The sequence below is a fragment of the Typopeltis vanoorti genome, chromosome 14 (genome assembly GCF_054136105.1).
Source record: "Typopeltis vanoorti isolate ZY-2024b chromosome 14, IOZ_Tvanoo_1.0, whole genome shotgun sequence".
In the NCBI taxonomy this organism is placed as follows: Eukaryota; Metazoa; Arthropoda; class Arachnida; order Uropygi; family Thelyphonidae; genus Typopeltis; species Typopeltis vanoorti.
In genome coordinates, this window is record NC_143562.1 from 96,694,943 (window position 1) to 96,722,337 (window position 27,395).

The 27,395-nt window shown below is 35.1% G+C and overlaps 1 protein-coding gene across 1 annotated transcript in view; it reads right to left on the minus strand.

Moving 5' to 3' along the window:
• Positions 1-27,395, minus strand: part of LOC150099788 (lipid storage droplets surface-binding protein 2-like) — a 119,454-nt gene that overhangs the window by 65,745 nt on the left and 26,314 nt on the right. The window contains exons 2-3 of the mRNA XM_090403579.1: positions 6,771-7,026; positions 2,815-2,897 (exon numbers count right to left, since the gene is read on the minus strand). Coding sequence (XP_090259705.1) covers positions 2,815-2,897; positions 6,771-7,020 — 333 coding nt within the window. The 5' untranslated portion in view covers positions 7,021-7,026. The remainder of the gene's footprint in view (positions 1-2,814; positions 2,898-6,770; positions 7,027-27,395) is intronic.

Genomic DNA, 27,395 nt, shown 5'->3' on the forward strand with positions numbered 1-27,395 from the left:
AGGATAATCCGTTTCGTCAAAATCGAAATATTTATAGGGATTAGATTTCCATTCCATATATTGGTAATCTGTTCATCGGCATTGCTGCCCTGCTCGAGGATCATAACATTCGAGTGGCGTCCAGGCCACTCGAATGTTATGATCGGTGGTGTAAGGGTTTTTGATCTCGGAATTTTCATCGCACAAAACAAGCAAACACCGGCCAGAAAAACATATGCAATTAAGACATAGCCTATGCCGATATGATTAACATCCTTACCAAAGCATTAATGAGATGTCACACTTGCCAAGTTATTTGAGCGTAACAGGGGTGGGGGAGAACATGTCGGCGATGTTGATCGCAAAAGAGAAGAAAAAGTTGGTCTAGCTCATCATACAGCAATGACGGATCACACTACTATATTTAAAAGAAAACTTGTTTTCCTACAAATTAAGGAATCTACTGGGTTCATTCACTCGCGTGACTCCTTGAACAGAAACCAAGGCCTAATCCTAAACAGTGTCTGGAAATCGCTAATCAGATCTTTTCGCACGTCAGAATTTAAATTGTTGTCCATCAACAGACTCTTCAAACGGATAGCTGATGCGCGTCACGAATTGCTGTAGTCTGGTTTAATTTGTTTTGGTTTATTTCTGTGCTAACGTTTTTTCTTGGGGGCTTAACATCAGGTGCTCTCTTTATTGCTCCCATTAAAAAGTTCCTTAGAATTTGCCAGAATACAGGTGTTACGAAACTGGTTATTTATTATTTTCCCTAATGTAAAATTAACGATTAATAAAATTTCCCTATTACCAAGGTTAGTTATTTAAAAAAATAAAATAAAATAAACAGTTGCCGTACTTTTTATGTTTGTAAAATTGAATTATAAATAGAATTTAAAGTCACGCTATCTCAATTTATTTTCTAACAAATATACCTTAAGTCTACCAAATACTTAACTGACATCACTGGGTGATTTGCTAACATGCTAATCTCAAACTTTCTAATACTCTAGTATTAGAGTTGTAGCATCACGGTGTGTGTGTGGGGGGGGGGGGGGTTGCAAGATCATAAGTCCAGCATTATTATTTTCATTTTTTTAAAATGAATCCCACCTACGCAAAGTAGTAAACGCATAATACGTTAATATTAGTATTGTGAGTAGGCTAATGGCTAGAATAATCGGATGACAATCTCACATCGAGAAGTGAAATATATCTGAAGATAATCATGCTTATGGCGGGATTCGAACCCCTCAGTCTGTTGGTTGGAAAGCGGATATGCTATCCATCTGGCCATCCAGGATTCCAGACCCTGCTGTAAAACAACAACAACAACAACAAAAAAAAAAAAAACTTATTTAGGTATAAGCCACACCAATTTTAAAAATAAATAAATAAAAATAAAAATAAAAAAAACAGCGACAAAAACGTCACGAGACTTTACAGTCATAATGTGCAAATACATCAAGACATTACTTTCTTTAATAGGCTGATGACCATTAATTGAAACCATTTCCAACATCTTTTGTTATCGTTGTTGTTGCTGATGATGATGCTGTTCAGTTTTCCAACGGGACTGTTTGCTTTAAATGAGTTTGTAAAAAATAAATAAACAAATAACATATAACAATATAAGAATCATAAATAAATGAGAGAGAATTGAATCAATTGCATTTCCATAATGGATATTGAGTCTCGATATTATTATCCCAATCTTCTGTAAATTTCTGTATAATCTCGTCATGATCAATTTGCGAGAAGAAATAACCAAATCCTTTGGATCAAGCAATTTGTTTGTTTATTTGGTATTTATGTTTAAGATATAATTTACGAGTACATATATATTTTTCCTACTCGTATCATAAAAACCGCACCTACATTTATTATGATATGTACCCTGCAATCTTCTACTATACCTAATTCCTTAGGTACAGTAGCTGTTCTGACCAGTCTCCCACCACAGGCACAAAGCGGTGTCATTATTGAATTAAACTTAACAGATTAAGATATTAACTAGCTATAAAAAAAATTAAAAAAAAACCTTTAATAGAAATAGGGGATTTTATAAATCCATCCTTATTTCATAGCTGAAAGTTAGAAAATTTCCAAAGATAGACCGGAAAGCTAACGAGAATACAACCTTTGGCATTGGAGTTGACTTGGGCTTGAACTACTTGAACGACACGTGCTCTGCCCAGGAGCCTACATAACGCCTTCTATTAGTGCTTTTATGTTTCACTGGCCTGACAGTTGCTTCGAACTATTGGTTCTCATCAGAGACGATTCATGAATATCGAAATGTAATATATATGTATGTGTATATTTCAAATATATGTATGTATATTAAAGAAATACGTCGCGTCAAATTATTGTATCGCATTATACAATATTAATGGATCAGATTTGGTCCGTAAACCGTACAGTGTGTGACCTCGCCGAATTCATCTAGCTGATTTCTGCAATACAGACTGAAGTTAGTTAATTATTTATGTTTAAAAACTGAGGGGCGTCGCTCTAAATATGAGAGCATTATTCTCAAGCAAGGAAGACTTCGTATTTATTTATGCGAATTCATATTTCATATCTGAAAGATATGCTGATTACCATTTGTATGTATTTAAAAAAATGTAGTAATACATTTAATGAACATGCAAAGGCGGCTAATTGAAAAAACTCTAATTGAAAAAGTACAGTATTTGTTCCGTGTACCAAGTCATTATCAAAAGAGTACTTCAACACTTTAATTACACAGGAATACTTTCACATCGTTTTAGAGGAAAGTGTTTATTTTGGATTTTATTCCACAAATTCAAAAAAGAATACGTGACTCACCTCTTCTGGAGTTCTTCTGATTATAGGCGCTTTTTCCTCTAAAGTTCCAAGTCCATTGTAGGCCAGACTGTCTACGACTTGAACTATAATAAGTAAGTTTTCCATAAGTACCACTGATTAAGTTTTTAATAGGTGGTGTTTCTTCCTTTATACTGAATAAAATTTAAATATCCTGATCATTGTTAAAAGATAATAATCATAAATAGATCACTGAATATAAAATAAGAAATATAACTAATAAAATAAATAGGAATATACTCTATCTTGCAAAAATGATGTAGATGTCTTGATGTTTCATAAATTAATATTTTTACAAACCTCAACACACAAATTAATTCACCTTGTGTAAAGATTAAATGCCACTTTTCTGAGCAGAAGTTCCACTTAATATCAGTAAAGAAAGTCATTTTGGCAATCCTCGGCCAAAATGGCTGACATTTCTTGTAGTACAATTGGAGATTATGGTCCCTCTTTCAAATGACCTAGCTCCAACAAACGGATACTGCAATAGGATTCACATAGGGACTGCGTTGATCTGTATAAGCATTCCCATTTCCTCAAATATGTCGCAAAAGTATTTGCAGTGTAAAATGGTACATTTTCACATGTTGATACCAAACGGAATTGTTTTCATAGAACCACCACGTAGGCAACTTAAAATTGTCCAGAACGTCAAAGAAAGCGTTAGATGTTCAATTTCTAGGACATTACGATAAGGGATACCAGTCTTAATCAAAAATATCCCCAAATCATTACAGCATAATTAGCAAATGGACAATACTTTCTGCTAAGTAATGTTTTCCTGATAGCTGTATCAAAATAAATAAACAAATAAAAAAAAACCGCTCACTTGATTTAAGGAAGGTGTGTCATGATTTCATCACTCCATACCATTAAACTGCTGGAAAGCAATAGAGTTTAATATGTAACGCTTTGCCACAAATCTATATACAGCTGCGAACTTCCTGAATTCCTAGCTGAGCAACTCCAGTGACCTACCTATAGCGATAGAAACGCATAAGCCTTTTCAGCTATTTCTTATCCTTTTCTGCCAGTTATGTGGTCTGCCTGTTTCTTTTCCCTATCGCGTTTCCGTTTGAACTCAGATATCCTTAATTGTGCAGCAATCGCAACTTATTACACCTCGAGGGAGGTTAGACAACCCCAAACCACGCCTCATTTTCAGCACTGTCCCAATGATTTCGCAACATGGTGCATATCTCCTAGCACAAGGTCATGTATCAAATACGGTAAAAGCTATTTCGATGAAACTGAGGAACGCGAAATTCTGATTTGATTGGATCATCACCAGAAGCGAAGTGGATAATAGGCTTCAAGAATGGTGTTCTTTATCTCATTCCTCTGTGAGATGATAATTATTATTACTATTATTATTATGTGACACCTCCAGGGTGTCCAAAGACTCATCGAGGGAGAGTGGGCCAACAGCATCGAACGATTGATCCCCTTCAACTAATAACCGCGCTCAAACTTGCTTAACTTTTTGCTGAGCCATTAGTAGCAGAGGCTCTACCAATCGACCATCCTTTGCTGGCTAAAGGGTAACTTTTGAAGCAGCAGAAGCCGTACTTCATAATCTGAAACTAATCTTAATCATGGTAGTGCAGCAGCTGTAAAACACGCAATTACTTGTAAGCGTAGTTTTATTATTATTATTTTTTTAACGTCGATTGGTCAGGTATGGTGCAATGGAAGTAAAAGTGTGGATTAGCATCACTATCAAATAATAAAATAATCGACTGAATAACAAAAGCCGATGTGTAAGAACATATTGATATGTATCTGCTTCATCAAATACGATAGTACACTAAATCTGTATGCAATACCGTCGACAGGGTGTAGCATAGAGGCAGCCTGCTTCACGGCGCGGCATAATACGGGTGCTCGTTCAGCCATATTGCGGTAGGCGTCGCTACGCTAACAATTCCTGTATTTTTCCAAGCTTAAACTGATTAAAAATTATTTGCGAACAGCAATGACCCAAGAAAGATTGGTTGGTCTAGCATCTATATCGATACAGGTGGACATAGCTTATAATTTAAATTTAGAAGAGCTTATAAACAGTTTTATTGTGCGATATATCAGTAGAGCAGACATTTAATTAATATTATTATGTAATCGTTTTGTATTAATGTTTCTCTTGTAATAAAAACAAAATAGCAATTGGAGATATTCTTATATTTTTGTCTTATAATCCATCAGGGGCGATATTTAATTGTTTGCCTCAGGGCGCGGTCAAATCTGGCGACGGCCCTGTCTGCATGTAGATATGCGTTAATATGTCTTAGAAAATTAGATAACGTTCTTTTTTTTCGTAGTCCAATTAAACAAACAAAATAAAAACTTGCCGGTCCCACTGCACTGCCCGTAAGAGTCCATTGCAGTAGGCTCTGTTTTCCATTTGGAAGATAGGATGGGATTTTAAATGGGACTTCCCTCGCAGAGATCAGGCCCAGGCCAGTCTATTACCAAATCGTGACCCAACCAATATAACACAAATTTGCTACTGAAATGCGATGCATCATGTCTATAATTATTCTTTCTATTCATTAAATAAGCCTTCAACTACGTTATTAATATTTCTATTCCCATCGCGTTTTCGCAACTACTTAACACTTATACCATATACAGTATTTTCAACTCTTCGTTCTTCTTGTAATGAATGTAGGGAAAAAAAAGTGTCGTTTATCTCAAAACTGGAAAGTGGCACTGGAAAGTTGTCATCTCGTTCTAATTCTCCATATTTCAATATAAGAGTAACCTAATTTTATATGAAGGGGTGAAAAAGATTTAATTCTATAATAGAACGCTATTTTCACAGACTCTATATTGCTCAAAATGTTTTTAAAGGCTGATTCAGAATTCTAGAATGTCATCCACGGTCATTTTCCCAACGAAGCTAATAAGAGCACAATGGTTTTGCCCTCCTTGGAAAACTGACAGTGGCATTACAGCTTTGGCTGTTAAATTATGAGTATGGGCATATTTGCAGTGCTTGTGTATGTTAATAATGCTGGTTGCAAAACTTTGGCGAAATATCAAGTTATATGCACATTTCGATTGAATTAGTTATTAAATTTATTTTCTGCACTCACCTTGTTTCCAAATGGTTTAAGATTTCTTTTACCATGAATGTTTTTACAAGCGACAGTCTATACAAGTATAAACAAAATATGTTTTTACAGCTTCTCCAAAATAAATAGTATTTATTTTGGGTCCATCAATTCAAAAATTGGTTCGTTGGAGTAGCAATGCCACTTCACTAGAGAATATTGATCATATAACAAGGTAGTTTCCAGTTGCCTTCCTTGCCTAAGAGCAAGAATTTTATGTCTGTGTGTTAACAGCGGCGGTGTGCCTGTTTCCAGGGATGAAAAACCCTCCACTTCCGTACAGTGGAGGGTTTTTCATCTCACCTTTCTTTGAAAAGTCCTGATAAAGATTTTCACGTCATAGACGGGATTCGAACCCAGTTTTTTTTCCCAACTAAAGAGTTCAGTCGAATACAAATGAGTTATGGTGGCTTCGCTTCAACATTACTTCCATTCATTTTTAATTTTAATTTTAATTTCATTTTTCTTCACCTATTTCATTAAGCACAATTTTGAACCAAATGGTTTTCAACATTTTGCTTCTTACAAGTTCACTATACTCATCAATAAGTGTATGCAGTTCGGATTTAAATGATAATCCATCAAAAATCATTAGAAATGGTTTTACATAAAAATAAATAAATATAAAATAAAAAAAAATACAGTACATTTCAGTAGTAGGAAAAAATTAATCTAATGATTTACCTAAGACATGATGGCATGTGTTGAATACATCAAGAGAAATCGGAACACAGCTCTGCTAAATGAATTTTTTTATCCATAAAAATACTAAATGCCTAAATATGTATGAATTACTGTGATTATAAGCAATGTATTACTTACTTTGCTTTTCAAATCTTAGAACTACAGGTTTTGCCTGTTCCGCTACAAAAAATATCGATTTTTCTGCACTAGTTAATGTGAAGTTGAAGATTTTGTTAGACTCTTTGATATTTCCATACGTATTAGTCGCGTAGCCCCAAGCTAGATTCACAACTGGAATACTAGCAACTTTTTCGACAAAGCGACTCTTAATTTCCGCTCTCTTATTTTCAGCAGCGCCTCGTGCCATTCTAAGATGTTTTCTGTACATAGACTTCTGAAATTAGAATGTTCTAAATTACTATACTGCACCATTTATGATTATATATATATATATATATATATATATATATATATATATATATATATATATATATATATATATATATAAACATGAAATACAAGTAAATCTCCAAACATTGATATCATTTATGAAAATCATTTTACCGTATTAGCCAGTCACCAAACATTAATATTATTAATAAAAACCACTTATAGTTGATTAGATAGCTACTCGCTTGTAGCAGCTTTAAAACCGCCATGCTAAAAATGCTATAATATAAAATGCCATTTTATTCGCGACATTACAAAAGTGCTGGAACACTTGAGAAATATAAAGAAAGATCAAAATATCATTTTTTTAAATAAAGTGTAGCTAGCTCTTATTTGAGGCACACTGTTCTCAAATGAAGCCAACGTTTGGTTCGATTTGACTGGAATTACAGCCGAAGCTAAAGCTACGAGACAAGTGTATAATAAATCTGTTAACTGAGTGTATTTGCCTTCCAGTTTGATTGTTTTGCAGGATGAACCTTTGGCAACCCCCCCCCCCACACACACACAGTTTTGGGGAGGAAAAATCTCTAGACTTCAGTACGAGACTTGCTAACTCACCAAGACACAGTAGACTGCTGTGTAACAGCTGGTACTGTTTTTCTGGAACAAGGGTCCTTTGCCATATATTCCACACGTGCAAGAAGTGACCACAGTCCTCATTCTTGCTCCTTTTTGAAAATTAGTGGTCTGCGTTGCGAGATGTCTTTTTGGTATTATTTCCATTTTCGTACAATTTTCTATACCTGTGTACTGAGAAATTTCATGTCTCAGAAATCAAGCTTTTTCAATCCTGTAATATAACATCCAAAAATGCCTACGTTCCAAGCTCCGATCTAGTTGCTATTTTAGGTCAAACGGAACATAGTGCTGACGATCACTTTCTGATACACGTATTTTCTTAAAAAAACGCCATCTTCATCATTTACATAGTCTCTTTTGTGTTCTTTGCATTGTGAACACTTCTGTTAAGATATCCCAAATGCTATTGGTATGGAACTTTTTATTTATTTATTTATTATTAGTTATTGTTAGTATATACTTCCTATTCTCGTAGACAGGCTTATACGTTGGTTATGCATTACTAAATCACTTATGGAATTGACAACGTAGATACGAATATAAATTAAATTACACTTTAATAAATATTTCCGATATTTCGGCAACTTACAAAAAAGGCACGTAGGCACTACAACACAGTACTGAGAATGAAGTTATTGTTCTCCTAAAAGTCCTGACGGTTCCCCCTAGCGGACTAAGTAGGTGTTCTTGGCCGTTGGGCTGAAGGTCTGCTGATGTAAGCCTCCCAAATTTGGGGCAGTCTCATACAACCAAATTTGTTGAGGTTTGGAGATTTCTTAGGGCTGAGGCTGATTCCATAAATAGTCTTTCGAATTTGTATTTGCTACGGTGTATTCTGTAGCTTTCTTCCACCATATTCTGTGGCGTGTATCCAGAGCATGGTCTGCAAGACCAGAATGGCTGTACTTGTGAAACCGGATGTAGTCCTTATGTTCCGAAATTCGCTGTCCTGGCTGTTTGGCCAAAGTGAGACAGTTTACAGCTGCAAGGGACCTGGTATTCACCAGGTAGGTCTAGGGGCAGTGGTTGGTCTTTAGTGGATTTAAGATTTTGGATGCCAATTTTCTGTATGGTCTGTAACAGGAGGTGAAGTCATGTTTTTTTAAGATTTTGGTAATTTTTTTCCGAGGTGCCTCGGATGTAGGGAATGGTGATGGATTTAGAGTAATCCTTATTGTGGAGAAGGGAGGGGGTTGTGGTTTGTAGGTTTCAATATTTTTTGGATTTGTATTTTTGGGGGGGAGTCATTGGCTGAGAAAGTGTTGAGGATGTGATTAAATTCAGTGTTTAGGGCCATGTCGTTAGAACAGATTAGTTTAGCCCTGTTATATAGTGTTTTCACCACTCCATATTGTTGTGAGGGGGGGGGGGATTGTTGGTGAATGTACCTGCCTGTATGGGTGGGTTTTCTATAAACTGAGAAAACCAAGGTTCCACCAGGCTGCGCGGGTGACTAGTGTGTCTAGGAAAGGGAGGTTGTTGTTTTCCACTTTTTCCAGGGTGAACTTGATTCTGGGGTGATGGGGTGTTTAAGGGTGTTAAGGAGAGGAGTGTATCAGAGCCATGTGGCCAAATAGCGAACACATCATCAACGTAGCAAAGCCATATGGTTAGTTTTTGTGGGGAAGAGGCTAAGGCTTTTTCTTCAAATGTCTCCATAAAGAAATTGGCCAAGGGTGGAGAGAGTGGTAAACATATGGCTGTCCCCTCTATTTGTTTGTAGAATTTTCCCTGACGAAATAGCCTGAGTTCATTGTGAACTGAAATAGGGCTGAGACATCGGGAGAAAATTTAGCTTGGATTAGCTCTAAAGTTTCCTTGAGTGGGACATTTGTAAATAAGGAGGAGACGTCAAAGCTGACCATTGTCAGTATGTTGGAGTGCAAGGTTTTCTATGCTGGCTTTGAAGTGGGCTGAGTTTTTTATGTGTGATGATGTGTTGCCAGTATAGTGTGTGAGCGCTTTGGCCAAATTTTTAGCTAATTTGTATGTGGGGGAATCAATGCCATCCACTATGGGACGTAATGGCACATTTTCTTTATGTATTTTTGGGAGTCCATAAATACGGGGGATATAGAGTTAAATGGCTTTAATCTGTTGGTAACTTCTACAGGCCAAGAAGTGACTTACTGTCTTACTTTGGCCAAACAGGTAGGACAAAGAATATCAGAAATTCGGAATACAAGGTAATCTGTACTTGTAATACACTGTAGCAAATACAAATTCGAAAGGCTATTTATGGAATCAGCCTCAGCCCTAAGAAGCTCTCCAAACCTCAACAAATTTTGGTTGTATGAGACTGCCCCAAATTTGGGAGGCTTACATCAGCAGACCTTCAGCCCAACGGCCAAGAACACCTACTTAGCCTGCTAGGGGGCACCGTCAGGACTTTTAGGAGAACAATAACTTCATTCTCAGCTATTGTGTTGTAGTGCCTACGTGCCTTGTTTGTAAGTTCCTTTTGAAGATGGCAACGTGACGTTGCCGAAATATCGGAAATATTTATTCAAGTGTAATTTAATTTATATTCGTATCTACGTTGTCAATTCCTTAAGTGATTTAGTATATACTTCCTAGTTTTCCAATTGAGTCTGGCCAGTTTATAATATTTTTACTTTAAAATTTTCTGAAGCTAAGAATAATAATATTATTCTTACCTCGCGGCTGAACGAAGTAAATCACATCGTTTGAAAGCAAGAAATTAAAATGTCCAGTAGTCGATTCTGCTTTAAAATGAAAGTTTGACAATGACTATGCAATTCATGCAACCTGTTATAGAGAACAAGGAAATTTCATTCAAGTTTTACTTGTCAGTTTTTCCCCATGCATAGAAACCATGGAAAGGCAGTGTCTGTCAAGCTTCTATGGATAGTTCTAAACCAAAACAGATCAACGTGACCCAAACGCATTATACATTTTGACACACTGATCCGATTCTTATAAGAGTATCACCATTGGCAATATCAACAATCGAAAATTCAGTTCGAATCATATGCATATAAACAATTGGGAATGTGTATCTGAGGAGGAGGAGGAGGTTAATCTAATATCGGCCTAAGTAAAATGATTTCTTTTTCTTCCTACACAGGATCATTTTAATGACAAAACAGTTCCTCTCACTGTGGTGCAGTTACACCACAATGGAGGAAGGAGGTAGGACCTCTTCCTCCAATCCTGCGGGGTATATTTTCCACAAGCGTATGATAACGATCAATGGGAATTTTGGACCATTTTTCCTGTCGACATCGAGTAATAAGGAATTGGACTATTGGGGCGAGACGTCCCTTGACCTTACCCCACACTCCAGTTCATCCCACAGTGAGGTTGAGATCAGGGCTCTGTGGAGGCCAGTCAAGTGTGGTGACATTCATTTTCACAAACCACGCAGTTACAGCAGCAACCTTATGACACAGTGCATTTTTTTGCTGAAAGAGACAACGGTCCATTCCGCAGAAATGCCACAAAGTAGGAAGCATTGCATTGTCTAGAATGTTCAGATACCTTTCGGAGTTCAATGTTCGCGGCACCACAAAGAGGTTCTAGGCCAAACCTGGAAAAACAGGACCATACCATCACACAGCCACCTCCAAATTTCATAGTTGGGAATGCGCACCCTGGTAAGAGACTTCACCGGGCATCCGCAATCCCCACACCCGTCCACTGCTCGTTAGAGCACGTAGCGTGATTCGTCGCTCCATAACATAGTTTTCCAAGCTTCCATGTCCCACTGTACATGCTCTTTGCACTATTGAAAATGATGCTGCATGTTGGTTAAATATGTAGGGCTATAATATCTGCAAGCCCCACGGGTAACGTGGGACTTGCAAATTGCATGGAAATCCATGTTATAAGCTTCGATTCTGAATGCATTTGTGCAAATTCGTATTCCAGTCGATGCCAGGAACTCCGCATTCAACATGTCGGTCCACGAATGGTGGCTTTTACATATTATTCTTCGCAGCATTTTCTTGTTCGCGTGTGTATTCATGGGAGGAAAAAAATTCTATATGCTAAGACAATTTTGCTCTGCTCAATTTTGTCACTAAAATTGTGTGAATGAAACGCGAATTGAAATAGCTTGAGAAATCTAGGTAGAAATCTCATTCTGCCATATTTTTGTCACCTTGCAAATAGTCTTACTTAAATGAAAATTGAAATAAGTCGTAATATCATATCATTCATCACTCTCACTTTTTCATTGGTGCTCTATTTTTAGCGCTCTCCTGTTCTTAGGTACTTTTATGGGCATTTCCCCTCTGAATTGGCTGATACTGTTTCTCTACTTTCTTCTAACCATAGAAGAACTAGAGCATTAGCCAACACCCATACATTGTTCAGCTTTGAACACACCGAACTAACTTCTCATCAGCTTCCTTCATTTCATCCATCCCTATTCTTTGGAATAATTTCCCCCATACTATTTTTACCACTGCATACGACCTCTCACTCTTTAAGGAACACATCAACAGGCCTTCACTATTCTCCTTAATCACTTGTTCACACATACCATTGTAGTGTTATAGGTCTTATGACCTTTCACGGGTGGGGTCAATATATATATATATATATATATTATTAAAAAGTTTTAATGACTGATACCGAGAGATGACATGATATATTTGAAAAGATACTACTTGAAATTTGAAATTTGAGATTTGAAAAGATTGTGATACCTGAAGATGTTGATCAATTCAACGAAACTATTACTAGTTTCGTTGAATTGATCAACATCTTCAGGTATCACAATCAAAGAAATATATAAAAAATTACAGAGACTTAAAATTGCATTAACAGAACAAGTACAAAAGACAGTAGCGTGTTTGAACACAAAATGCGAACTTGAGTTCCAAATAAACGTAGATTACGCGCTGTCGCGCGTGCGCCAATACTGAACAGAGGCAACGTGTGCGTCAGAGAGATTGAAACTTAGGCTGTTGTTGATATGTGAAGAATCTAGAGAAATTTCTCTAGATTCGACAATCTTTCTCTCGAGCTCATCATAGCACACATGGATGTTAGCAGTTTGAGACCAGTTCACAATGTGTTGGCGGCCTTCGTCTGAGTTAACTGAAAAGAGAACGTGGCTAGAGAGAGCACTGGCTCTAGTCCTGTTGTAGGAGATATCTCTACGGTGTTCTTCCAAACGTAGAAGGATGGATTTAGCAATCTCGCCATAGTATGGCTTTCCACAATCACATAAAATCTTGTACACTCCTGGAAACTGAGTTGCAAGATGTTTCTCTTTAGGTTTACTAAGTATTGAACGAAGTTTTGGGAGCGTAGTAAAGCAAGTTCTGAAGTTAAACTTCTTGAGAATTTTTGCCAGTTTTGGTGAAAGAGAGCTGATGTAAGGCAAAGAGATGAATGCTCTGGGGGGAGGAGGGATCTTCAGAAGTAGTTGAGTGACTGGGGGAAAGAAATTTGTCAATTTTATTAGGAGAGAAACAATTATTAATAAAAGTTTTTTAAGAAAAATGAGTTCATTTTCAATTTCTGCTTCTGTAAGTAAAGACCTGACTCGGTGAGCTAAGGTGGAAATAATACCAAATTTTTGTAGGGGGTAGTGATGGGAGGAAGCATGAAGATATCTATCAGTATGAGTAGGTTTTCTAAAAATTGAGATTTTAATACTCTTAGCACATCTCGTAAGTTTCAGGTCTAGAAAGGGGAGGCAGTCATCGGATTCCAGTTCGAAGGCAAAAGAGATTTTTTCATGACACTTGTTTAAGTGTCTAAAAATAAATTGAGGTTGTTGACACCATCTTCCCAGATGAGGAAAATATCATCAATATAACGATACCAAAATTTTGGTTTAAGAGGGAAGGAGTTAATAGCTTTTTCTTCAAAATCGTTGAGAAATATATCTGCGAGAATCGGAGAGAGTGGGCTGCCCATGGCCAGACCTGAGTTTTGTAAGTAGATCTTATTGTCATATTTAAAGTATCCTGACTTTATGCAACGAGTGAGTAAAGTAAATAGTTTTTTGGGTAATTTGTTCTTGAGAAGATCGAGGACTTCTTAAGCAGGCACATTTATATATATATATATATATATATATATATATATATATATATATATATATATATATATATATATATATATATATATATATATATATATATATATATATATATATATAAATGAGTAGCACTAAAAAAGGTGCTACTCATTAAAAAAAAAACGCATATTTAAAAAAAGCACAATTACATTTTAAAATATTTGCAAATTATTTTTATTAACTTTACTTCAACGTAGAAGGCATCACTATTCTATGAACTATTTCTAGGAGAAAGCGAAATGTCAGCATCCATTAGAATCATGTTGTGTACATCCATTATAACATTATCCTTTCTTTTAGTGAATGCTGATCACCGTGTAACGGTGATCAGCATTCATATTAACATTAACTCTACATTGAGTAGGCGGATTTTAATAAAATTTCGTATTTAGGATTCTGATTAAAATTTTTGTCACGCTATTTCGATTTCGTCTGAATTAGACAAAGGCAGAAGCAAAATTAGGCAAAATGTTTTCAAAATGACAATAAATAAAGTGCCTATAGTATATATAGTAAGTTCTGGAGTAGTGGTTTTAAAACGAGTCTAGGTTCCAATGCCATGATAAGGAATGACATCACCATATCAGAAAATTATTGCGAAACATTTTTTTAATGACTATCTGAAATATTTTCGCGCTTCTCTCGTCACACAGTGTCAATTCATCATTCATGTCATCTTGTGCAACTATTTATGTGATCCTCTATTAATTTTATTTATCTGGTAGAAGCCTGCCAACAAAGTGAGTCAGGCTGGTAATAAGGAAGAATCTGCATTCGGAGTCTCTCTCTCTCTCTCCCATATTTTTGATAATGTTTTTGTTATTGTACCGTTGGTATTGTTACTATTATGATTATCTCCTAGTTCGATACCTTGTGTACTGCTCTAACCTTCTGAATGTGCTCAGAATAACCATTGTTATTCTTTTATCAATAAATTACAAAGCAACCAATCAACCATTCCCCCAGTTTGAAAGTGTATGTACGATACCTGATGAAGATAAAAAAAAAACATTAACAACATTTAAAAAAGAGAAGACAAGGATTCTGTTTGAATTATTGTTAGAATATAATTCGTTTGAAAGCGGGAAGAGTCGTACTGAAATCGTATGCTTTGTAGAGAAGAAGAAGAAAATTATATACAGAGGTAGCCAGGATATTAAGACAATATAAAAAGCGTTTGCTGATTATAGAGTGGATTTCAATACTTTCATGGTAGCGTTATATGTGATATCCCATTAAATATCACCTATGTTACAAAAGTAAACTAAGTAACGAGAAAGTACTTAGTTCACTTTACAGAAGATTGGCTGCAATTTATAAGCGTGGTTGTCAAGCTTTCTGAATTGCTTGGCTAACACGATCGTTTTAAATGTAAGAATGCAAGTTCTCTCTCTCTGTAATGCTAGCGAAGTAATAATTATAAACTGCTCTCTTAGTACTTGGTTCACAGCTTCACACACTTTTTTTTTTTTGTATTATTCTTAATGATATCACAGTTTCAATTAGCATTTGAATATAATGATTCCACAAATTTGTGGAATCAGGGAATAACATCGTAAACCATTACTTGATTTCCAATGCATTTTACTAGTGAGCGACTTAATTATATGGTTGTATAATCTTTTCTTACTGTGGAGTCAAGTTAAAATCTTAACGTAATAAAATCTGAAATATACAGCGAAAAATTCTTCGTAACCACTCTGTATCACCTATGCACTTTGGCTGAGGGTAGAGAAAATGAAATGCAGTTATTCGAATCGGCTAGGCGGGATTGAAAGAATTAAGAAAGAAAGCAAAACATTAATAAATAAGATAAAATGATTCAAAAGTTGTACATTGTTTAAAAGAAAACACACATTTTGCAACTTGGAGATAGAGATAAATATAGCAGTATCAAACCACAATCAGATACAGATTTGCTCTACTCAAACTCCCAATATTTTTGACATAACTTTTCTTATCCTACTTCCCACCTTTGTTGGGAAGAGCAAAGTAATTTGTTGTGATAATAACTCAGCATTTACGTTTTCTCTGGTGATAACTTATCTCTCATTCATAATCTTGTCAACAATCTCAAGCTTATCATCTGCAGATAATGTTAAGTTACTATAATTAATTATGATCCGTATGCAAAGAATTTATGTGACTAATACAATATATTTAAATTGAAGGATGATCCCTCCTCTCGACATGAAACCACCAAAAACTTACTCATTCCACTGTCAAAATAATTTGACAATAACTATGTATGTGATGGTCTACATTTCGTACATAAGGTATCATCCGAAGCATCTAAAGTAAAACGGATCTTTCAATTTTTGAGAAAATTATGCAGATTAATGTCACTTTTAATTCTTTAAATTCACATTAATTCCTTTCATCAATGAAATGCAACGTCTTTCTCAGTTAACCAAATGTTTACTATAATTTTGCAGAGCGTGCATGAAATGTCGATGCAAATTAATTAAAGTCTAATATTTCTTTATTTTACTGAATGTAGCTAGATGTCGCATTGGAATGTGAATGAATTCTCGCAGCCAAAAATATTCAAAATACGTTATTTTATTATTAACAAATTCAAACTTTATTATTACATTACGTCACAGCTCAAAGAACTTATCGAGGAAGAGTATTCTACTCTACTCTACTCTACTGCACACAACTCACCATTATACTACTAGTAGTAACTAAATCCACCAACTACATACAACACCATCTGTCACTCCTCATCAATAATGTTTTTTGTATGTAAACTGCGCGTGTTGTTCTCCTGGCCAATTTGGCAGTATGCGGGATGAAAACCCGAATTTCAGGGAGAAAAAGCCCTTACAATCGTATAAGATCGTCTGACTTTTGTGATTTTAAACAGAAACGATGTTTCCTTTGATATAACGCTATTTTATACAGGATGGCCCATAAATCATGGAACATTCCTTAGAAAGGGACCATATTTGTGAAGCCGAAAATCCAAGGCATTTACGTGATGTGGCTTTTCATAACTAATAAAAAAAATCTGATGTTAAAAAACTTATGCAATTGCTTCACAAAGACGAGCCCTTTCTACGGCATGGTGTTCCTTAAATACCATGATCAGAGAGACATCACAGTTGTCAATATATGTAGTTTTTGGGGGAATTTGTAAATCTGGAAGATATGCGAAGCCATTCTTATGATTCATATTCTGTGTAGATTCCAGTTTCTCCTTCTTTCTCCCAAGTTAATGAAATGAAGACTTTACTGAAATCAAGAAAACCAAACAGTTTCTACAGTATATTTAAAATATCTCAGTATATGACTCAATATAAGAATTGGATAGCCATACAATTCCTACATTCACTGGGTAGTCAGAATCTTAAAAACACCACTGTAGACATTATGTTTACGTTTAGATTTTTACGTTTAGATGTTTAGGTTCATTCATACTAAAGTAACGAAGGTTATGAGGCGAGTATATCCTGACTGATAATTTTGTTTTGCTCTTCAGAGAGAGAGAGGGGGGGGGGGAAGAGAGAGATTACTCCATACATAAGAATACAAGTACACGCCATTTTGCTATAAATCAGCACATTGTTGGCTAAGTTAAAAACCTAATTTAGCCAACTTTTTTCTTGAACGCCTAGAAGATAGAATTTTCGCTCTTTCGCTCAAAATCAACAATTTGGCTACGCTACGTTGATGAAGTCTTTGCGGTTTGGAGTCACACAGAACCCTACTCATTTCTATAAAAAATCAACATCCTGCATCCTCGTATCAAGTTCGCACTAGAAAAAGAGTCACCAAAAGGTATTTCCTTTCTTGGTGTACACATCCAACATCAACAAGATGAATCCATTTCCAGTTCTGTCTACCGAAAATCAACTTCTTCAGGTTGTTATATCCATAATACATCAGCTCGCCGTCCATCTAAAAATGTGGCATCATAAAATCTTTAGTATCCAGAACACACAACATTATCAAAATTTATTGGAAATTATCAAAGAAACAGCCTTACTAAATGAATATAATCCAATAGCAACTCAAAAAATAATTAACCACTCTCCTACAAATCAACCCAGACAAGAAGTCCACAGGACTCCTTACCATATACACCCTCTGTCCAAAAAGAAACCGAACTTTTCGAAAATAGAAGAAATTAGTGGCACCATCTGTTGTATCTTTTTTGCTGTCGAAAGCGGCAACCTTCATTAGTGTTGTGTCAACTGTTTATGACATTTGTTTCATTAGAACCCGAGTTATAGTGACAAGAGTGACAGTGTGTTTTGACAAACAGTCGGTCGTCACGATATTCATGCCGTACGCGACGAATTCTCGCTATCAATCGCTTCAAAACTTCGAGATAAAACTCACCATTGACCGTTTTTCCAGGCGGAACGAATTCTTTGTGGATAATGCCCTTGGAATCGTAGAAACAAATCAGCATTGTCGTTACTTTTGACTTCTCCAAGCGACTTTTTTTCGGATGCCCCTCTTTTAGCGGTCTCCACTCAGCACTCTGGCGCTTTGTTTCGAGCTCATACTCAAAACACCACGTTTTGTCACCAGTAACGATCATTTCAAGGAAATTTGAGTTCCTTAAGAGCGGTTTTAATGAGGTCCTTGCAGTGTTCAATTCAGTACATTTTTTGGTCGTCGGTCAACTTGTAGGGAATAAATAGCGAATTCAATTTACGAAGGCCCAAACTCTCGGTCAAAATGTTGTGCACAGTTGATTTTGGAATCCACATTTCATCTTCAATCAATCTCACGGACGATTTCGGGTTTTCTTTGATGAAATCACGCACTTTTTGGATGTTAACTTCGCTCAGTCCAGTTTTTGGACGGCCCGGCTTTTCGTCATCCTCAAGCGTCTCACGACGACTTTGAAGTCGCTTAAACCACTCTTAAACTTGAGTATGGGATAAGCATTCATCACCGTATGCTTTTTGAAGCATTTGATGCGCTTCGGTAAAACTTTTACCAAGTTTAATACAAAAGTCAATCGCAGCTCTCTCTTTGAAACTCATTTTCCGACCGTTCGTCGAAATACACTGTCATTCTTCGCACTATAATTCGGCTTCTAATGAAACAAATGCTATAAACATTTGAAACAACACTAATGAAGGTTGCCGCTTTCGACAACAAAAAAGATACAACAGGTGGCGCCAGTAGTTTCTTCTATTTACGAAAAGTTCGGTTTCTTTTTTGGACAGAGGGTGTATATTAAAGGCATCTCTGAACGTTTGACTAAAATTATGAAAAATTATCAACTCATTGCTACCTATAAACCCATCAAAGAAATTTACAACTTGCTGCCTTCTAAAAAAGACAAACTTTCACCAATGATGCTACCTCGCGTATACCAAGTACCATGTTCGTGTAATTTGTCTTACTATGGACCAACAGAATGATCTATAAATAAACGTATCTCTGAACATGAAGACCACATCTGTCTTATCAAACCTCACGAATCTGGCCTTGAACAACATGGAATCTAAAACGCTAACCACAGGATCCAATGGCAAAATGCTAAACTACTACATAGATCCGAATATGAACATGAACGTTTATACAAAAAAAATGCTGAAGCCTTACTTCATAGATCTAATCTAAATCGGAACGACTGTCTCACTATTCCAAAAGTTTGGGAAATTGTTATCCTCAATTGTATTAAATAATTTATCTATTATATTTTAATTTAATTAATTTCAGCCCATTTTAATTTAATTTATGCTGATAATTTCAGCCCAGTAGTTTTAATCCATGAACACTCAACTGTATACGTACAGTGATTCCAATTTAAGCATGCGCGCTACTGTTTTTTTGAATTCAAATTCTTATTGTTGTTCGATAATTGTACTGATGATGTCTTATGATACATAAGACCGGTTTTTTTTGTTAATATGGTCAAGCACATTGTCTACTTGTATATGAGATATATATATGACTTCTGCATTATTTCAACCTTGGTATCTCTCAGAAGTGGTCCAACTCAGTACTAGAAATGCAATTATAAATGCCTTTTTTTTTTTAACCACAACTAGGTATCCAAATACTTTAGTCAATGTGTGTGTGTGTGTGTGTGTGTGTGTGTGTGTGTGTGTGTGTGTGTGTGTGTGTGTGTGTGTGTGTGTGTGTGTGTGTGTGTGTGTGTTAACTACGTGTTAATAAGTTTCTTAAACATCTACAGTCATTAAAAATGTAAACATAATATTTTAAAATTACTTCGCCAGTGAAATGATGCAAGCAACAAGTCATAACCGGAGTGATTCTCTGTGTGAGATGTAGATGCACATGTATGTCGCGGATGTGGTGCAAGCGAGTAGAGTACCCTTCCTCGATTAGTCCTTTGAGCTGTGACGTAATGTAGTAATAAAATTTAAATTAGTTAAAGAATGAAACGATACTTCATCTTCGTTGGTTTCAAATATGAAAGGCCGATTCACAATAAATATGCAGAACAAAAAAGGAAAAAAAGTTCACTGAACTTTTTTTCATATTTGTTACGTTTCTTGCCATACACATTTCCAAAAACTTATTGATCCACTTTTCAGGAAGAAATCATGATTGCAGTGTAATAATTTCGTTTTCAAGTAATAGTTTAAAATCTAGATTACTTTTACATTTGGATTATTCAGTACTATTTATTTCGTGTAAATAGTAGAAATTCTTATAAACAGTCCAGTCCAGTCCTGGTTCGATCGAACATCCGCATTATCTGGTGAAGTAAGAAATTTAAAATGTGGTAAACTTCAAAAAACTTTAAGGCTGCAACTTAACAAGTGTTAAGTTGCAGCCTTAACACTGTTTGTACTTACACAGTTAACAAGTGTACGAATTTAAAAAGTACAGATTTATGATTTTTTATTCACAAACTTTGTCGTAAGTGACTTATTGATCACTACTGCACTACAACACGATGTTATTAACAGCAGTTCCTTGGTTTTTGTCTATTCCAGAGTGCAGAAAATTAGCAGTCAGTAATGAGAAATAATTTTTCACAAGAAAATTTGAGTTAGTGATTTTATTTATGATTAATGATCTTATACAGAAGTTTGTCTTTTAAATGTTAAAAAACTGTCCTTTTATTATCTGGAAATGATTCTTTATTTTAACTATATCCATCTTAATGATTTAAGCTTAAGACATATTAAATTATTATATCTTTACAAATAAAACTTGTTTACAATTTTTTAAATTAAAATTTACTTAATTTTTCTTTATATACTTGCATCGGCAGTATATTAGTTGCTATTGTGATTTACGTGTGTTTTTATATTAAAATGTTTATAATTTCATTTGCATTTTAATTTCTACTTCTTTTAAAAATTTTTTTTTGGCTTGCATGTTTTTTTTTTTTTATGTTACTGTTAAAATTGGGCAAGTTCAACATTATTTATTAAATAAATATGAAATAATACTTAAAATGTAAACTTCGTTAATAAGGACACTTTAATTATAAAATGGACCTATAACTTAAAAATTATAATTTAAATTATATCTTAAAATTTAAACTTCGTTAATAGGTCCACTTTAATTATAAAGTGGACCGACTACTTTAATCCGCTACTGTTATTTATTCATGTATAAAGTACTAGAAGAAGACAAACAGTAAGCAAAAATGTTGCGTGTAATGTATATCGTCTGCTCCAATTGAATATACATTAGCAGGAATAAATACATACTAGAATTGTAGCGCTAAAAAGCACGGTAAATTCATTACAGTATTTACAGAGAACGAGACTTATCTCGAGTCTGATAACATGCTTGATGACAATGAAAACGTCGTACACATATCTAAATAACCTTTTGTTCTCGAATTAGATATAAAAAAGCCAATTATTTATAATTATCATTATAAATAATTTGAATTTAGATCATAAATGTCGACTTACCTTCTAACTTAAGATGGTATTCCTAGCTGCTTGAACTATTTTAACAGGTTCAGATGGTAACACTTTTATAGACTCACAAGAAAGAAGAGGGGACAAAGTTCGTCTTGCCACGGGTGGAATTTTGATGTAATGTTAAGAGAACTCTGACCTGAACTATCGGCTGTCGTCACAAAGTGACATTGCGTTGATTAAGCCGCAGAAAAATTACTCGCTGCGCTAGAGCGTAATAACCCGAAAAAAAAATAACTACGCTGCGTTGAAGCGCATCTGAATCAGTGAAATATAAATATTATCATACATGAAAAATTTTGTATATACGAAAAATCATGTATACTATATATTTTAATTAAAAATAATTTGGATGCTAAATTATAGTAGTAAATAAAAAAGCACGATGAAACAGATTAATTTTTTTAATGTTTAATATCGGCATATTACTTTTAGAGCGCCTCTAGCGGCGATACCTTTTGGTGAGTAAAAAACCACGTTCGAATCCTATTTTAGCATGCTGGGAGTGTTATAAGGGCTTTTCAAATGAAGACGAGTAGCCAGTCTTAGAAGAGGGTGTCAGGGTATTTTCCCTCACGGAAAAGAGTGTTTTTACTCCTGAAAATCAGACCAACAGTCGAAGGAGGATTAACCGCTCTATTATAGCATAAATTATATTTTAAAAAGCAAAGTTAATTGGATGTCACATGCAGGCCCGTTCCGTACCGGGGTACAATGAACCTGGGCGACACAATTTAGGGGCGGTATAATCGAACACGTTCATAAAATTTATTTTAATATACATTCCTCTTAATGTGCAGTATAATAAAATGATTCGTAACGTGTTATTGTACTTCGGGATCTTTTAATTTTTAATGGAAGGGGGGGCACAAAATTTTTCCCCCAGGTGGTACAAACCCACGGAACGGCCCTGGTCACATGTCACTGTGCCTAATACTTTATTGGAAGATGGAATGGGAAGAGGCGTTCCTTTTCAGAATTTTGACTTATACGGCCAAGCATGGTTGATATTTTTTCCCATTTATTCTAGTCGTATAAGATATTTTTTATTGTATACACAACAAACAAACAACAGAAAGAACTGTGACAACTTGGTTGAAGAGAACACATTGTAAATGATCCATGAACAAAGACTTGAACTTTCAAAATCTAGATTATCAAATTAGCTTTTTTTTTTCTTTTCTTTTTCTTCTTCCAACAATACATTGGTGTTCTCAGCAAGTATAGGAATATCATTTTAAAAGTAAGCTACGCTGAGCGTAAGAGTGTTAGGTAAACACAATAATTGTACAATTCAGGTGTTTCAGCTGAGTATTCGAATTCAGTCATAGGTGGATGCAATGTAGATTTTTGGAAGCACGTCTGGATAAATAACCTTTACCTATTTCCCAAAGAGTTTGCATCTATGAAAGAAAAGCACTGCTCTCACAAGCTGCTTCAATATCGCTGTATATTAATAATAGCGCAATCTTATAAAAAATTAAATTACATATTGCAAACACTAATATTCTTTTCAGTGTTCACACAATAAATACTGCAGTCATTTTCCCATTTTTTCCGTATCATTTTCTATAAGGCTTTCATTGCAATATACACATATTCTTATGTTCATATTTTCTAAGTTTCATCATATATCTTGCAAGTCATTAGTCCAAACAGCGATTAATTAATAATTTGCCATATGAAGTAATTTCTCATTTTTTCAAACGGTACCGGAAATTTCTATCAAATTCATATAATTCACCCCTAAAATAGAATATATATATATATATATAAACTTATGAAGTTTAAATTACAAATCTGGAAAGCAAAATCCATCATAAAGCAATAAAATACTTTCTAATACCCATAATTTAATTTAGTTTTCACTTTCTTCCTACCAGTTATTTCACGGGATGGTTTAGGAACCAGTGGCAGATTTAACAGATAGTTACAGTCGCCTAGGTCCTTTTCATTGGACACAATGAACTTCAAATCTGCTTGAATCCCAACTACATTATAAATCATGACTACTGTGCTTTATTGCTTAAATCCGTATTGCAGCATTGTATTGTATGAAGTTTAATACCTGCTATTGCACTCCTTTCAGAGATATAGTGGAAGAAATTTATCTAACCGCTTATCATACGGATAAGAGGTTGGAAACTACTTGTACAGTAGAGTTGAGGGGGAATGGCAAAAAAAAAAAAATTTTTTTTTTTTGCTTGTTTTTAGTTTTCATGTAAGTATTTGCAGCGTACATTCTTTGAACATTGAACATAATCACCGGCCACCAGATAACCTTTTCCTACACTCGTGGTAAACGGAAATTCCATCTAGAGAGTGACGTGAATGTTAGGGCGCATAACCTAATCACATGTTATTATGGCGGACACACGTAATCACATGTTATGACAAAACATCATGCGTCTGTGCTAAAACACTGATTTAGATAGGATTCTTCCCCTTTATAAAGAGGGCAAAGTAACAAGAAACACACATGAATGACCTTAACGCTCAAATGTTTCTGGAATGGCGCATAACATGATATATATCTGAACTGAAAACGTCTGTTCTGGATAGGATATTCCATTTTATAGAGATCAAAATCACAAACAATTCATGGTTCCTGGCATCATCGATTCAGCAAATCACTTCACAAGAATAGTATTAATTAACCGTTGCATGTTGCGTAAGAACATGCCACAGAAGAATACTTGGTCGCTTCTAGAATGTTTGGTCACTAGCAGCCTTTGATTGCATAACTTGTTCAAGTTCCGATTCATAGACTTTAGACCTACTCTTGACATAAAGATACAAAGCAAAATACCTTATGATTCAAGTAGATTTTTGAAAATTTGTGAAATGATTCTATTCTCAATCCTTATCTAAATGCTTCACTTCTCACAGTGCTGCAAAATATGACTACCATATCTAGCACAATTTTGGAGTTGCAGACGCTGGTGTTTTCGAATGGTGTTGCCACTCCGTTTTTTTTTTTTTTTTTTTTCCCTCCCATCAACGATCATATAAGATTATTCAAAGATTATCATAGTGGCTGCAGGTGACGCGTAGGGCTGGCAGCAAGACTTGCAAGTTTCATTCTGGTGGATCTATTGTATTGTTTACATTATGAGTTAGTTTGCCGAGTTGCTATTATAACTTAGGTGCTTTGATATAAATGCAGTTCAACTGCTGTGCGTGCGTGTGTGTGTGTGTGTGTGTTCTGCCATTTTTCGGAGTGAGGAACTTGAAGGAGCTGGGGTGGCAAACAGCATTTGGAGAATGAGACAATATAAAGAATACAGATAGTTTTTTGTTTTTGTTTTTAAGTTTCAGAAGTTAACAAATGTCAGTTAAGGACTATCAGGTTGGGCCCAATGCCAGATTAACAGATTAGGAGTACACACACACACAAAAGTTATCAAGAGTAACAATGAAATACACACACAATCGGTTGCAGAGAAGAAAAGTTTAATTTTATTATATATAATTTTATAATAGCAGTAAAAAGGGTTCATACGGAGGTAAGACCTCCATATGAACCATTCGCGTCGTAGACTGATTCGAATTCAGGTCTTTCTAACCAAAGGACATAATATATACCGACTGAACTGCTGTGGCATAAGTAATAATAATAATAATAATAATAATAATAATATTTGCAGGCCCTTAAAGCCCACGACCGGCCAATTATCTTGGCATTCGTAACCAAATTTTAGGATAAGATGGCTAAATATATTTTATGTATAAATTGTGTATTCTCCCAACCGGTTTTCCTGCTTGGGGACCCGAGTTTCCGAAAGAAAAATCATTTGACCTCAGGATAAGACAGGTTAATTCGCCTTTAATCGACAAAAAAAAAAAAAAAAAAAAAAACTTTGATAAAGGTTCTTCACTTCCTAGATGGAATTCAAACCTACGTGTTTGCATTTAACGTGCTTCATCAAAACCAATGTATGGACGCTCCTATCCAACCTGTATATATTCTGCAAAAGAGTGCTTGAGTCTGTACAGCATGGAAATAGCCATAACGAGAGAAGTCATTAGCATTTGAATTGATCTCAAATGACAATCTAAGAATTAGGAATCTAAGACTGAGAATATAAGTATTATCTAACAGAGTTCGAGGACCAGGACTTTTCAGAACACATGAGACCTCCCTATTTCAAAAATTTGATTGTTGCTATCAATGTCAGTTATTTTATATACAGTATTATACTCGACATCCAAGGTGAATGAAAAAGTTGATTTAATAATTGCAAATAATGACTGGAACGTAAGATCAAGGTCAGGAATGGTGAGCGAGGTATGGATGTGATATATTTAGATCATGGAAAAGTTCACGGGTGTTTTTATTCCAAGAAGAGGAATCTATTATTGACTGAAAATCTAAGTATCTATCAAAGGAAAATTTAGGAAAAGAAGGTTTTTTCCGTAAAATAAGATATAATCAAGATCTCAAGGCATAAAAATCAACTCTTATCTTTGCCCGTTGGTGAGTGGTATGTGCCCATGAGATATTCATGGGCACAAATAAGTGTCGCTAAAACGATTGGCGTAAATAAAATCCGTTTGATAGAGATTATTTATATATATATATATATATATATATATATATTTGGAAAAAATAGATTTAATGACTCCAAGACCGAGATAAATATATATATATATATTTATATATATTTAATGACTCCAAGACCTTATCTCGGTCTTGGAGTCATTAAATCTATTTTTTTTCAAATGTATAACAACCAAGTAAAAGCTGATCGCCACACACACACACACACACACACATATATATATATATATATATATATATATATATATATATATATATATATATATATTAGGATAACCAAGCAATTTTATATGCTTGGTTATTTTAGCTCCTAATCCCAAGTATGCAAACAATTAAGTTTGCGCCTGAAACAAAGTTCAAGTCTAAAGATGGTACAACACCAGGGCAACTCATTGTAAAGGTGGCTAAAGCTTTGATCACTATTCTTAGTTTATTTTATTCCCATATATATATATATATATATATATATGATGACTACTACTATTAACTCGGGGTTGGGATATGTTCATTTTTAATATTAACTGACTTAAAACCCGAGAATTATAACAAAATGAGATTTATTTGAAAACGCGACATGTTTCGTCGAGATTGACTTCATCAGGCGTTAAGAACACAGAAAGATATTAAAAGACACTGAAAATAACATTGAGACACTCTAAAGCTATACAATTATAAAGTCATAATATTCGACTGTGAATTACAGTTATTAGGAACTTGAGCTATAGTCCGAGTTAAAGTTCTATTGTTGTACACTTGTGCGTGTGTGGAACTACGCGATCTCCAGCATCTGATAGTAGAGCTGAAAGAGTCAGGCAAATTATAGCTGAGATTATTGTTCATACGAAGCGGGTCTAAGGTGATTTCTTTTGACTCCACAATGCGGCGTTCCACCTCATCATGGCAAATGTGTAGGTTTGAAGTTGATGTCCAATTTATCTCATGTTGGCGGCTTTCGTTGTTCGTGTTTATTGAAAACAGGACATGGCCCGACAGAGCAGTTGCTCTGGTTCTCTTATAAGCGATGTCTCTCTGGTGCTCCTCGAGATGCAGTAGGATAGATTTCTCCGTTTGCCCATAGTAAGGCTTTCCGCACTCACATGTGACCTTGTATACACCTGGGAATTGTAGAAGGTTTTGAGATTGTTTATAGTTAATATTTTTATAGTTTATAGTTATAGTTTATCTGTACTGTCGGATGAAGAAGAACTAAAAAAAAGAACTACAACATCTTA